This window comes from Haliaeetus albicilla, chromosome 1 (assembly GCF_947461875.1).
Source record: "Haliaeetus albicilla chromosome 1, bHalAlb1.1, whole genome shotgun sequence".
NCBI lineage: Eukaryota > Metazoa > Chordata > Aves > Accipitriformes > Accipitridae > Haliaeetus > Haliaeetus albicilla.
The window spans coordinates 74,573,373-74,589,488 of NC_091483.1; the positions used below are offsets into that span (position 1 = coordinate 74,573,373).

General features: G+C 37.6%; 1 protein-coding gene across 3 annotated transcripts in view; it reads right to left on the reverse strand.

Annotated features, from left to right (window-relative positions):
* Positions 1-16,116, reverse strand: part of DOK7 (docking protein 7) — a 66,710-nt gene that overhangs the window by 11,528 nt on the left and 39,066 nt on the right. For all 3 annotated transcript variants that reach the window (XM_069794683.1, XM_069794664.1, XM_069794675.1), the window contains one exon: positions 5,403-5,445. In XM_069794683.1, the coding sequence (XP_069650784.1) occupies positions 5,403-5,445 (43 nt within the window). The remainder of the gene's footprint in view (positions 1-5,402; positions 5,446-16,116) is intronic.

Sequence of the window (16,116 nt, forward strand, 5' to 3'; positions counted from 1 at the left end):
ACAGATTTCACTATATTCAGAAATGCCTCCTGTCTCTCTAACAGTCAACTTCAGAAGTAGTAGAATCACTCAAAATTAAAAATGCATTCAAGCACACTGACTGTTCAAATATTGCTGCCCAAAGATGTCTGTTTAGTGTGTCCAAAAGAATCACAGAGGATCTAACTACCTCTAGCTATTTTTCATCTTCCTGTCCTGTATGGCCACTCCAGCCCAGCCTCCCATCCTTAAAAACGCAGAAATGTTAAGCTTGAATCATTACCATTTTCCTGTACCAGGAAACCCAGTGTCTGTTTTTTGATGCTTTACATACATTTACTCCAAAAAATCTTGATGAATCTGAAGTTCAGGATCTATATTGGTCAAGAATGAAGGTCACATAATGTGTTTCCTTAATAGAAAAATTTTTAAAAGCTGAAATAATCACTATGTTTGCAAATAAGATTCTTCACCTTTGTGTTCTAGAAGGCTGGAATATGTAATTTCCCCAGATTTCAGTGTTAGAGAAGGCATGGGGAAGCAAATCAGGAATACAGAAAAGGCAGGACTAGAGGGTGACTGCGGCATGGTCTTACCACCTTCTGTCATCCCCAAAACGGGTAATAGGAACCTGCTGGATCTGCTTAGCCCACAGGATGAAGCAGCAGCATTTGGATCATTCATTAGCACATGGTTGCACCACAGTGACTTTTGGGTTTTTTTCACCTCCTGTCAGGCAATGTATTTCAATCAGCTTACTTTTTCTTAGCTCCTATTTTTCTTCCCCTACAGAATTATTTTGAGTGCCCTTATAAAATAAAGCACAATCAAGAAAGAGCATGCCATATTATGGCAGGGGTTTATTAATCAATTTCCCATTATAATAATGCTCTTCTATTACAGTGTTTAGCCCTATGAGTTATGACATATTTATGGTGGACACTGTTCAGCACAGTCCTTTACTGGCTCAACAAAAGTATCATAGCGTACTTTGTCTTCCTACATCTGAAGAGCTGACAACATATTTCTTGAAAAAAAATTTGTGAATTATAAATTATTTTCAACCTAAGCAACAACAACCAACACATGGCCCAGTATGGCCCAGATTCTTCTTTCTCACTACTCTCAATTAATTCCTTGAAAGCTTACTCCTAAGCTTGGAATAGAACTATCAGGCTGCATAGGTTAGCAATAAAAATTTAAAAAATGTATGAAAGAAAGCCTATATTCCATCATAAAAGCTAAGCTGTCAGACAGCTGAGTTCATTTTCAGCACCCATCACCTGTTATATACTTAATTTTATTTTTTCTTTTTATCTCCCTACCTTGACTCCCTATCTACCTAAGAACAATTTAACAAATATACAATGTCCATAATCAGAATTCAGCTGACATTTCAGCTGAATTCCAATCCACAGCACTGTTTTATATTTATTCCTTAATTCATCGGCTCAGAACATTTCCCACCAAGCATTGTATAGATTTGGTATTACAAGCAAAGAGGCTGTCAGATAGCAAAAGTGTCTGTTGCAATGCTGATGAATTTGCCTCTGTGGAATATGGGAAATATGGAACTGTACAGACAAGAAAAATAACAGAGAATTTAAGAGTCACAAAACTTAACGATATTAAAGTACACTGCTTCCATGGGAGGATATTTGTTAACTTATTTTCCCATTCAGCTATTGATTTTTGTAATGCCAGAGCCTGCGGCACAGAAGTACAGGGAGATCAGACCTCCCACTATAGAAGTTTAATTTGAGTGTTGAAATGCCCAAGGCTGGGTCTGGCTGCTGGGAACGTCTATGCAAACAGTTTCCCTGCAGCTAATGAAAAGGGACAAAAGTTTCTGAAATAAGGTGCATAGACCCTGCATGAAAAGTCTTCTCCAGGGATTGCAGAGGGACCCTAAGCACTTCTGCAAACCCATTTCAGCTCTCAACTTAGCTTCTCTAAACAGGAGTCTTGGGATTCAGACTGCTCAGTTCACTTGGAAGGGTTGGCAACTAAGGACAGAAATAGTGGCACTTTTTCCCCCCACAAAACAACCTCATGGTTTAAACATCATAAAACAGGAGAACTGTGACAGAGTTCTACTCAACCAAGAAAATCCAAATATTTTGAAGGAGAGCATGAAAACATTATAAGTAAGAGCTGGAGGTTCCTATCTAAGCTGCTGCAATGAACTAGAAAGAAGCACAAGGTTTAAATAACAGGCATAAATAACAGCAAATTAGAATAGCAAAGGACTTCAGATGATTTAAGGTGGATTAAAGATTCTCACTGCAGAACATGCTAAACAAACACTTGTCAGACAAACACAGAGAAGTACATCCTAACCTCAGGGCAGAGGCTTGAGCTAGACAACCCCTTCAGCCCTGTTTTTCCTACAGTATTTTGATTTATAGTACCAGAAGGATAATCAAGATAATGACAAGCTCTTCAGCTCACCATTCTGTGAAGGAAAGTGCTGTCTTTTGGTTCCACCTCTCAACACTAAATGTGCATCTCATTCATGACCCCTTAACTCAAAACACATAAGAAGCTCCTGAAAAAAAGACCTACATACATATCTCTGAAATTGCATCCACTAGATCATGCTACAGAATTTCATAAGCATTGATGAGAAACTCTGTATAGGTCCCATGAGAACTTCTTAGACCAAATGTACTAAACCCAGGTGCCTCCAGAATCCAGCAGCCTCAGAAATCAGGAAATCTGAATCACATTTTTGAACCTCTATCCTGTCATGGTATTTTAAGGTCCATAATAACCAAAAATGCAGTCTATTATACTTAAGAGCAGGCATTCCCACATCATAGAACTCCAGCGAATCCCTTACCTTGATCTCTAGTACAAAGCTATGATAACAATGGGAACACTTTCCTCCTACAAATGCAAGCAATCTAATTCAGTCTCTTTCTAATCAATCTTTACAAAGTTATTTATAACAAAGGCAACCAAATCATTTAAACCAGAATTAAATGATTCACCCCAACTTGGTTTTTTCCATCTAGTAATACAATTCAGAATTGTTGCCACATTTATGAACTTGCCATTAGAATTAGACACATTTCTCTGAAGTTGCTGAGTCTGTTGCTCAGCATATGTAACTAACAGTAGAAAGAGAATATCTTCACCCACATTCACTACCATTAAACTGAAGAATATTTAAACAATTGATCCTGACTCTAACTCCATTTCTTGCTACAGAACTGAGACATTCAAGAGCAAAAATATTGTACAGAACATACGGGCACCTGTAGCGCTGGAAGAAGTGGGTTTGCATTTGTACAGTGTATTTGAATGAAAATACAGTACAGTTCTTTCTGTGATAAAAAGGAAATGTGTTTATGACTAGGCAGACTGCTACACTAGCAAACATTGTAACTATGTATTGGCTCATTGTACAATCATTCATGCTAGTAGAGGTATCTTGCCATGTACATGCGCAAGACAGGTTTTGAAAGTAGTTACCTCAAATTAGCGTGCCCTTATGTTATCCTCAACAATGGATTAAAAGATCATAATAGAGAACACAGAAAAGTTCTAATGGTGTTCCTTTAGTTCAACAAAACTGTTTGAATGACTGGTCAGCACCCAGGGACCTTCAGTTAATGTCTTGGATTAAAGATGGTGGAAACAAAACATTCAAAGGCTACACTGTTATTTTGAAAGCTTTGAAATGCCAAGTTCAATTATACTTGAAATGTTCACATATATAAAAACAATACTTTAAAATTAAATATCTAAGGACAATAAAAATGTGACGAGACAGAGACAACATGGGTTTCTTTTGTATTCTGAAAAGTATTGAAGAATAAAGTTCTATATGTATATAATGAGATCATTTGAGAGATGAAACCCCACAAAGATAGCTAAAAAATTCAGTCATTGGCTTTAGATGCTGCATTTGCCTAAAGCATTTATGCTTATTCCAGGAAGTATTCAGTTCTTTTGTTAAACAATATTTTCCCAGTGTACCAGACACGAAAACCCACCCACCCAAATTTCCTCAGTCTTGTATCTTCCCTTTCTGTTGATCTAAAAATCTGTCCTGTGTTTCTACATTTCCAATTTACTTAATGATAGGTGTTATCAAAACAGCTAACTCCTTCATCTGCATGAATAGTCTGAGATTAAGTTTTTGTCAGATATTGTTTGCATCCACAATGAATTTGCCACTGAAATTAATGCAGAAATAATATTGTGCCCACCACATGCAGCTATAGTCCCAAGTTCCCCTGTATTTACACACACTTTAATCATAAGCGCGCTGGTTTCCTTGGGTTGATTAGAGGATTAGAAACCTGAGTACCAGAAGGAAAGATAAAATTAATGATCCAATTTGTGTTTCTACTTACACCTCTATAAATCAAGAGTAATTCCACTGACTCGAGTGGAATAACTAGGAACAAGATCTGCTAAATGCTTCTGGATTGTCTCCAGCTAAGACAAACAAAAGAATAAAGTTACTTATAACCTTCTCCAGAGACACCTCCTGATCCTAGGTATCTTACTGGATTTGTTCACACAAGTATCAATCAGCTATACTTCTTCATGTATTTGCCAAGGTTTTTAAAAGTAATAAAGAAAACCAAGCACAAAGAGCTGTTCTATGTCTATTGGAAGCGGGCCACCTGAGAAATTTAATGGATCTACTGAATTATCAGGTAAAGAATTTAAGGAATATGAAGATGTTTAAGATACTAAACAACTTCTTTGCACAGATCTTTCCAAGGACTAAGATGGAAACAGTACACAAAACCAAGTGCTTATGAAATGTTATCTTTGAAATAAAATGATGGTAGAAAAGGTGCCAGATCAGTTTGGCTACATTAGAGAACTCCAGATAACTAACACATTCTACTGATAGGTAGATTTACAATGCAAAGATGGTCAGTGTGTTACCTTTGCCTAAATAATCTTTCCAGGCCAGATACTCAGCTTCCTCCCTTTACTCTTTTTGTTGGTCGATCAGTAGTTCCACTGACATGACAGAAGCATCTCCAGGTTGCCTCTGATAAGGATCCATTCCTGTGGTTTTGCGTTATTTAGAAAACTGGGTATACACACTGAACATATAAATTAAGTTTCCCCTTGGTGTTGATATATCCTAAAAGAACGCTTTCTTGACGTTCTTTGACTACCTAAGTAGAAAAAGCACTAAACAACTTCATATGGAAACTGACTTTAAACCTCTTTAGATTACAAAAGGAAGGGAAAACCAAATATATTAATCTTTGCAAACAAAGATACTAAAGATTACAATGTATTTCATAACTGTCAGTCATGAATTGCAGCAGCAAAACCAACCACGAACAGGATACCTCTTAATATAGTTTTTAGTTCTGCTTCCATAAATCACAATTTGAGACTTAAACATTGTTCTTTAACAAAAGAAATAACTAAATGGCTCCTACCTGGTATAGCTGGTAAGACTCCAGACTGTAATATTGCTGTTCCCTAAAGAAAACAGAAAATTTTAGAATAAAAAAATCTTTACAAGAAATAGAAACTTCACAAAATATAGGAAGAATGGCAGAGAAATCACTTCACCATCACAAAAGTTTAACAAGTGATTTTAAAATCCAGAACAGACACAAAGGTGCCCAGACCTGAAGGTGTTCAAAATGTGTAAGTTGCAAAACCTTCGTGTACTTTAGTGAAGGCTAACTAACTAACTTGGCTTTGGATGCTTTGCAACAGCTGTAGCAGGCATAGTGAAACTTAGCACTATTGAATCAGTCCTGAATTAAACAGCAAAAAGCAAGAAAATTTTATAGTCAGAGGAAGATGGTATCAAGTTGGAGTAACAGGCTTAACAGACGTAAATTAAGGCCATGCCTATATTCGCTTAAAATGGTAGGTGCTGCAAGCAGACTGAAGCCTGGTGTGCTTCTGACTCAGCTCCATAAAACAAACCCAGAGCTTAAACTGACTTCAGACTGCCTACAAATCCCACCTGTGACATCAGGATCTTTCTAGAAAAGCTTTTGGCCATCTCAGATGTTTCACATTGTTCGTACCGTGGTGGTACAATGGCAGCTGGGGCACATCAAAGCAGTCAGGCAAAGAGTACCAGTGCCCATTCACACTTAAGAGTAAGCATGTTCCAAAACATGCTTGCAGGCCAGGTTTCTCCCCAGCTATACTATCTCTGTCATTCAAAGCTGATCTGGAGGATGGTCTGGCACTTCCATCTCCAGATGGTACCAAGGCTGCTCCTGCACAACGCCATCAAGGTAGGCTGTGAAGTCAGTCCAGTCTGTGCTACTGACCACCACTCTGTCAAAGAGATCTTTTATTTCTGTCATCTTGATAAGAAGAAGAATTCATCATCATGATCCATTCTTTTTGATAAATGAACGTGTCTTCTGGACTTTGAAGTGGAAAAAGATTATATACCTATTGGAGCTGGGCAATAACACTGCTCAATTTCAAAGCAGTAAAATTCCATTTTATATTGACACCTGACAGTAATTTCCTTCACCTAAATACACAGACTTGTGACCTGTAATAACTGTCCGTTTCCTATACTTTCTTACAAAGTGGTGGCTTTTTAGATGCACTTAGGACTTTACATATACTTTACATATATCTTCCCCGTATACAGGCACTGTGTTGACTTCCCAAAATTCCTCAACAGAAAACAAAATAGATTATTTACTTATTATCCATGTAGAAGTTCAAGTCATACTAATTCCTGCACAATATTTTCTTAAGGTAAACATATTAAGATATATAGCTCATTACCTATGCCCATCACAAAAAACTGCCAGAGCTAGCAACTAGATCCAAACTCAGTTAAAGTTAAGTGGAAAGGGTTTCTTTGGATTTGATGCACCTTGCAATGAACCAGAAAAAGATTAGAAAAGATTACATTGATTCTGTTTCTGCCAATATCATATACATTAAAAGAGCTTACTTGGATCAACTGGGGATGGGTAAGGTTTTTAAAAAAATTTTTAAATACAGTTTTGAAATCTGCAACACAGAACAACTTTCAACACACAACATGTAAGATGTTTCTGCCTGATCCTATTGCAAATGTGGAATGTACAGCTTCAGTATTTACTTGAGCTTTTATGCTAGCTGTATATTTTAATATATGAGACACTGAATTTGAGCAACTGTTTAGAGTAGAAGGGGAGGAAATCAGAAACATGGCCAAGATTTCACTTCTGACAGAGAAAAACCATCCCACAGCATTTCAGAAAAAGAGCATTTTATTAATTTAACCACAGTGGATGTTATTTGTTTCTATAGTTACTGCATGCCACCACAGAAATTGCTGCTTTCATTTGGGGAATATGCAGAAGTATGCACAGATAAAGGGCAGAGGACTTTGGAGTCCATTACAAGCAGAATTCTGTATATTTAGGTAACATTTTTTTCCATCACAGTAGAATTTATATGATTTTTTTGTCACTATTATTTATAGCAGACTTGAAAAATGCTGTTTTTCCTGTCCCCAGTAATTATTCAGGGTTTACTAATACAGAATACCAAAAAATAATTTCCCTGACTTTGGTTACATCTGTGGATGTAAGGCAGATTATGCTGCCTCTGAAGGTAGCAACTGCTAGCTTAGTTAATGAAACAGAAAGTGGCAGACTACAGTGTTGAGGTGCATGAAAAGCAAATCTTGCTGATAAGAAAGGATCTCTCAACTTTCTGGCAACTTTCATGCTTTTAAAAACAAAGGGTTTTTTTCTGGTAACTTGTGGGGTATGGGGGGGGAACTGGATGTTACTTAGTTCACAAAGTCAATCAAAAATTGTTTTGGGAGGGGAAAAAAAAAATTTCTTTACCTTCCTCACCTTTGCCTCTAGATTCATTAATCTGCACAGCCTTGCTGTCATTCAGAGCATGGGCTTGATGCATGAAACTAGATAGCAAGTTGGAAAAATATTTTTAACTCTGTTTCTATAAATGCATTACACATCAGAATATCCTAAATTATGGCAAAAATATGGTTAGAAATAAAGTATAGAAAGCAGAAAACCTGAAATGAGATTGAAAGCTCTTTGAAGAAAGAACAGCATTTTGGTTCTTTGTTTATACATGATCTCCCTGAGAGGAGTCCTCTTTCATCATTGTAAATGTTACAAGCAACAGTAATGCAAAGAAACAAAGAATAAACTGAATATTTTTATAATGATTGGTTTTCTTCTCACCTTATAGCAAAGTTGTTATTTGCAAAATAGCATACAGTCCTACTTGCTAAACAGCTCTGCTCCCCCTGTAAATTCAAGTTATAACTATTTGATTTACTTGCAAATGAAGTTTTACCATTTTTCCCTCCTCTCAGTGTTGCACAAGTATAGCACTTCTGTAAGAATGAGGATTAAAAAGTTGGCAATGCCAAACTATTAAAAATATTTCAGTTGCAGAAACTTTTTTGTTTTGGTGATGTGCTGCTTAATGCAAGTTAAAATGAATCATTGGGGCTGTCTGACCTCTGAATGTGAGTGAGAATTCAAACCATCATTTGTCTTTTATTGTGCACATCATACATGACGTGGAAATAACTGAAAATTAAAGAGAGACCATTTGTTAACATAGGTACAGTTTGTTCAACAATGGAGTCTTATTTCATGCCTGGAACTCCTAGTCACTCTTATAAAATAAATTCTAAAAAGTTTTTCATAAAAATGTACAAATTAGGTAAGATAAGAAAACTGATAAAGGCTAGACAGATAACATCAAATAAATATACTTTTAAAGTCATTATTAGAAGATTAGATTATACTTGACAAAGAAAGATGCAAAAAGGCACACAGAAGTTAGATGTGTGAAATTACATCAGATATGGGACACTGATAAAATATCATTGAAATTTTAGGGAGTATATGAAAGGCACCAAGTAACTAAAAGAATCATATGTGATTAGATAAAAAAAGTGAGTCTGAGATAATAACAAAAATAAAACCAGTCTTTTGTTATCAAGTGATTTTTCCAGTCTGTAAGATTGTTGTCTTCATTTCCATTTCAATACATCATATTCTATTATTTCTGCAACTCTGAGGCCTCCTGCTGCAATCCTCTGTAAGGCAGAGACTTCGCTAACTTACAATGGCTACCGCTAAGGCAAGTCAGTAGAAAGAACAGCATCAGAGACTTAAAAGCTATCTTTTTTAATTCTACAAAACTCAGACAAAACATGCTTTTGTCTGTAGAAGAAACTTTTTAAATTATTATGGCATAACGTACAAATGTAAATGCATGGTTTTCAAATGCAAAGTATAATACTTGTCTCAACCTACCATATGATTACACTAAAGAAAAAAAGGGGTAAGTGACCTCACTCAAATAATATGCTTTTGTTATGCTTGCTACGATATTCAGACAATAACCAACAAAGCAAGTATCTAAATCCTGCATATCTCATAATATTACTCATAAATATAAGTTAAATATCTTTCTAATGTAGATTCTTTTATCTGTGACCCAAGAGCTGAGTGCTGAAGTATGTGATGCATGGTTGTTAGTTCAAACAACCTCATCACTACAACACCCACAGTAAACGGATATGTACCACTTATATGTCACACATCATGGACTACATGTCCAGGGCTATTTTAACTCTGGTAGTGATCTGGCTGCTGTCAGATGACATTCATTTTTTATGTTCTGCTTCCAAATATCTTGGGTAGAGTTCAATGATAGATGTTAGGAGAACCCACTAGTTTGATATGCTGGATCATTATTCAAAGATTAGCTCTGTTGCCCTAAACAGCTAAACAGAACCTAAGCCTTGGCATTTATTTCTGTGTGTGCAAATAACCATCGTAGTACATAATCCTTTTTACAATCAAAATGAGATTACTTTTTTCCTCTCTCTGTATATTTGGTATATCTTTGTCTTTCTTTCCCTCTATTTTCTTTTAAAGTTTCATTTTATTTCATTCAAAGTTTCATTCACTTTAAATTTCATTAAATATATGATTTACCAGATCAGTTCTCATTTTAAAAAATTATCAGACACAAATACTGTCCCATATAAAGAGCAGTATGCCTACCTTTCTCTTTATACTCAAACCACTTTCCATGGACTACATACCCAATCCTGCTCCGCTTCTGCTAATGGGAGTTTTAGTCTTTGGACACAAGATAAGTCCCAAAGTCCAGATCTTCCAGTATAAGCTCCACAGCAAGGAGCAAAGATACTGTACTGCACAATTTCCTCTTTCTGGAAGAAGTTTTGCCAGATTCATAGTGACAAAAGGCATCACAACTGCTCTGTAAGCTCATCTCTGTGGTGTATAAGGGAGCCGGGAGACTGAGAGTCAGAGGGGCAGAAAAGAAAGAAGGAAAATATTGTCTTAAGGCTAATCCTTCCCATTACTGGCTCTAAGAGTAGGAACTGATAGATAGCTGTTGAATATAAAGCATGTATTTTCAAAGAATCAAACCAATTTTGTTTCATATTTTTTCCTCCTAAAAAGGAGGAAACCACACTTCCAAGAAAAAGTAGATCAGCTTCTGTAGATTGTAATGCTGAGCTGGGCTCCGTCATCACTGGCAAGAGGAATGAAATGCCATTTGCCTGATAACTGTCAACGTTTCAGACACACCTCATCAGTCACAGCTTATGTAATTCCCTTTGTGTATCTTTAGAAATAAAGCTTTTCTTTCAGCTCATCTAAGTTTGGCAGCTTATTATAGCTCCATTATTCTGAACCTAGTAAGGGAGTTCTCAGCACAGGAAAGACGTGAGTGTATTGGAGCAGGTCCAGAGAAAGGCCATGAAGATGAACAGAGAGCTGGAGTACCTCTCCTATGAGGGCAGGCTGAGAGAGTTGGGGTCATTCAGCCTGGAGAAGAGAAGACTCCAGGAAGACCTTATTTTAATACCTAAAGGGGACTTATAAGAAAGATGGGGACAGACTTTTTAGCAGGCCCTGTTGCGATAGGACAAGAGGTAATGGCTTTAAACTAAAAGAAGGTAGATTCAGACTAGATATAAGAAAGAATTTTTTTACAGTGGGAGTGGCGAAACTCTGGAACAGGTTGCCCAGAGAGGTGGCAACATTCAAGGTCAGGTTGGATGGGGCTTTGAGCAACCTGATTTAGTGGAAGATGTCCCTGCTCATTGCAGGGGGGTTGGACTAGATGACCTTCAAAGGTCCCTTCCAACCCAAACTATTCTATGATTCTATGATTTTTTAGGTGTCATTTGCTTTAGTCTAAGCACATGTATGAACTTTTGCCCCAGTCTGGGTCCTCAGACTAGAAGAAGAAAGGCTCAACATAATTGAGAGGCTCCCAGATGCTTCTTGTTAGGAAAGAGGAATTCATACTCAACAGTAACAGAAGCAACTATTTGAACTGTGAGATTTTTATTCAGCACATGCCAAAATTGCACTCAAACAGAGAGAATGCAACATTGGTCAGATGCTTAATTTTCATGGAAAATATGATCTAGATTTTTTTTCCCTCTCCGTTCATTTTAAAGCTATTGTGCAGTATCAAGGCCGTGCAAAACATCCAGTTTTTCAACAGAAAACCATCAAAGTCATGACTCAAAATCCAGAGGATGGTCCCTGAAAAGCAGAAACTGTGAAGCAGACTTCTCTAATAATGAACACTCTCATGCCTGCTGTATATAGCTGGTGGCCCTTCATCACAATCCCTCTCACTGCTTCATGTAGTTTGTACATAGAGGGAGACAGCAGATTACAGTTACATTATATAGTTTATTACAACAGTATCTTGAACTGTCAGCAACTTCACAAAGGAGCAAAGGACCCAATGAGAAATCCTGAATGAAGATTTTGAAATCAGAATCACAAAAATAGAAACGTGTCAATTGCTTTTAGAAAATGGAAAAGAAAAACTCTTGAACATGTCCGAAGTTCTGCAAAGCTCAGGTATTTCAGCAAAAAGAAACCAGTCCCTAATGAAACTGATAGTTAAGGTACTTTCCTCATGAGGATTAAAGACTATGACTTACTCTTGGAGCAAATCACCAGAAAAGTTTAAAGCTGGAATGCTTAGACTGCGACAGGAGAAAAAAAGTTTGCAGGAAAGGTCAATAAATAGACACATGGAGCAACCTTTAAAGGTCATCTGCTTTGATGGGCTGTTTCACAGTGCCCAGCAGTCGATGAGGTTCTCAACAAAAGATACAAAATTACTAAACTCTACCATCCTTTGTAGCAACTACTAATTAAACAGAAACTCCTGCCCATGGCATGCTTCAGGTGCAGGGCTCCAATTTCAGCCACAAACTTTGATTACTCAGCTTCATCTATCGCAAGCCAACTGTCGGCTTACAGAAAGATTGCTGAAGTCAGTTCAGAAACATCTCAGTTTGCTCAGCCAAGCCCAAACATCAGCTATTTTCTGAAGCATGAAGCTGGCAATTTCAGTGGCACTGGCAAGCCATGCTGTGTCACATTAAAATACGCCTCCTAAAGCCTGTGGGATAATCACAGCTCAACTCATCTACAAGTTACAGGTATTGTTTAAACAACAAGACATGAGAAAGAATGAAAAGTATTGTTTAGTTCTGGTCCAGATTTGTGTACCCATCTGCTCTCTCTCTCTCTCGTGTTTTTACAGAGGAACTCTTCAGCTGTGATTTTAATATGCTTCTGTTGAGAGGGGCATTCTGCTTCTTGCTGTGGGCTTCCCAGCCACCTGCAGCCATGAGCCATTTGCCACTCAATCCAGAATACGACCATCAGCATCAGAATATGACCATTAGCTCCAAAAATGACACACCTTGCCTTTAGCATGCTCTGAAACTGTCCACTCAAGGGAGAGAAAGAAAAGCTGGGCTGAGTCCTCTGCCACAGCTACCACAAAAGCCGGTATCTGGATCCAGCTGCCAAGCCTCCACCCTGAGACAAAAGCCATCTCCAGCTGCCAGCTAGCAGCAACAGCCCTGAAATTCAGATGGTTGGAGTCTTGGTCGCAATGCTGAAGGGTCAAATTTCAAGCTCTGCTACTGATAATATATGGGCATGGGGAAGGTGACACGGCAAGGCACATGATTTGCTCTTGTCTTTTGCTTTTCAAAAAGAGACCTAGATTTACTACATACCAAAAGGTCACACTAGGAGTGTGCTGAACAACTGAACTGTAATGCAATTACGTGGTCACATACCATTTTTTCCAGGGGACATCTGCCTCATTCACTGCACGAGAGGGACACATGTCTGGGTAAAACCAAGATGGCATGAGCAACTGTAAATCTGTCAATTCCTTAACAGTAAGGGGCTTAACTTTTCAACCTAAATAACATCCTTTTAACATCACATACATACCTCATTATGTACAAAAGTATTTAGACAGAATTCTAGAGAAAACAGCTGTGCAATACCACCCAATGCATATAAAATACCTGGTGTAAACACATCAGTGAAGTTTGTGTGTGTTTCCAGGCACTACTACAAGTCAAGCTTGCATACTTGCTAGACAGAAAACAAAGTCAAGAGCACGTACAGCTGACCCAAAGCAATAACACTCACTCCAAGTAGATGGCAAAGTCTGAAGGCACACACCACCAAACCATCATAAACTGCCCTAACACCAATATCAGCTAGACAGCCTGTGGTTAGAGAAATGCCCGAAACCACAACAACTTAAGAAACATAAATAAAATAAAGACACTCTGCCACCTCTCTCAAACACAGATTTTGGGTTTGCCTTACAATTTTTTAAACTAATTTCATAAGGTTTGAGTTTCTCACGGTCCTTCAAAAAACCTGGTATGATGGTTCCAGGTCAAACAAGATTACTAAATACTTCTGTGAATTTGAGAGTCTGTCCTACTTAACCACAGGTAAAAATCAGAAGCACTGGTTTCTATACAGGTAGAAGCACTGTGTTATTTCATGGAAGTTTTGTAAGGACAGATACAGTGACAAGCTGTAGAGAGAGATACCGTAGATCTCTATAAGCAACTCAAATGAAAAGGTGGACACTAATGATTATGAATGCTGCTGAACAGATGATCTTATCTAAACTTCCTGACAGACCTCACAGCACAAAGACACAGGAGCATGATCAGAACACATTTCACTCCCAGTTCATGATACAGGAGGACTTTCATAGCAGGAGCCAGGACTAGGCTGAGGAATTCAGACAGCCAGAAGAAATGGCTAGACCAGACATAGCAAGTTGCCTCTGAGACCAATTTTAATTCAATGTATTTGATAAACATGGACAGACATGCATTGGTGCAGGAGTTAGAAGGCAGGAACAAAAAACAATCCTTCACAAAAAATAAAAACACCATATGCAAATATCATAGACTATATTCATCAAACTTGACTACTGGGGCACAGCATCTCCTGATTTCAGAGCACAGAAGCCTGAACAAATACTTCTGCGAATTGATGCTAGATACATAACAAAATGTATTAACATCAGCCTTCACTGCCTCATCTTTCACCAGATGTACCTCATAACAATCATTCTGCCATTCAGGACATGAAAGACTCCTGACACAATTGCCATTAAAATAAACCATCAAATACACTCAGCTCAGAAATTATAACTTCTTTTTCTCCAACCATGAGGTCTAAGATCTAAGGCAGATACCCCTGATACACTCTAAAGTTCAGCTTATCATATATTCTTAGAGTCAAAATAAAGATGGCCAATTCCTCCAGGTAATAAAAATCAGCTACATTGTTCCCGCTAACTCCTCATTTGAGCTGTCATGGTTTACAGCAGCAGAGCTGTTCTGGAATTTTATGAAAAGGAAAAATTTTTAGTTTAAGCATAAGACACCCAGCAGATTTTCCGATTCAAGATAGCGTTGTCAACTTTTTAGAGATGTTTTCATAGCAACATTACATTCCCTTTTCCCGTTTTCAGAACCTTGTTCAGCTAGCCTGCTGTTAGTTAAACCACCTCTCTGCTAAGGTACATACAGAAACTCCTGGTGTAATGCTTAAGCAAAAGAGTTCAAACACGCATTTGTCCTGTTGAAGATTCAGCAGTGCACGCACAGCATTGCTTTAACCATTCACATTTTCACAGGTGAACACAAGTGCTGTTACTCAGGATACAGCTGAATAACAGTGTATACAGTAGCTTTAGCTATGCAAAAAGACAGAATGTGTTTCTTTTAGAAGTGGTAAGGCCTTTATGAATATATAGATGTTTATGAACAATAAAAATCAACGTAGGTTATCTATTTGTATTCTTATAGAAAGACAGTAAAATTGCAGGCATCTGTGCCTACAGCTGTATTTTAACATAAAAGAAGATTATTTTAAACTGAATTCAGTTCTGGTAACTGGGGAGAAAACATCTTTCCTATTTATGCCAAAAAATCTTTTTCTTTTTTTTTTTTTTTTAATGGAGAATGGCACTTCTAAAGTCCTATCAAGTCCAATGGAAACAAAGTAATGTACACGAAGTCAACGAGGCTTCAGTTCCATGTATTCTGGTTTATATTCCATATATTCAAATTTCCAATAGGGGGTAGCATTACACTACTACAAGAATATTTGATATTTAAAATACACTCAGTTTCCCCACATTTGCTAGTCTGAGCTTCCTTGTACAGTAGATCTGTTAATTTCCACTCATTCTGCACCAAGAAGGCAGAGACTCCAGCAAAACTACCATACCACTGAAAATGAGGCTCAGATGGGGCCTAAACAGGTATGAATAACAACAGACTTGACTCTACTGTGCAGATAATAAGCAGTGTGGTGCTCTCATCTCATTCTTCTTGCTCAGCATGTAAAAAAAACAGGAGAGGCAAAGTGCACATAGACTGGATCCAACACCTCACATGATCCATTTCGTTTATATTTTGAAGTTCACAAGACTAACTGTGCATCTCAGTACTACAGAAATACCTGTGAAATTAGGAGGGCTTGACAAATGGGAGGTGTTGTTCTACATTTTCTTAGAATAGCACATCCCAGTAGAAACAACAGAGTTCTGCTGCAGTAGGAGCATTAGCCCATTTCAAGATTTTAAAAGTCAATACAAAACTACTGTTTAGCCGGAAGCTTGGAGAGACTCAAATTAAAAGAACAATCATTAACATATACACATATGCACACACTTACAAAGAGATTCAAATAGCCTTGCTCTCTTGATTAGCAAACGAGCAATTTATGGCAAATTTACACCAGAAGAGACATGTAAGACAAAAGGTCC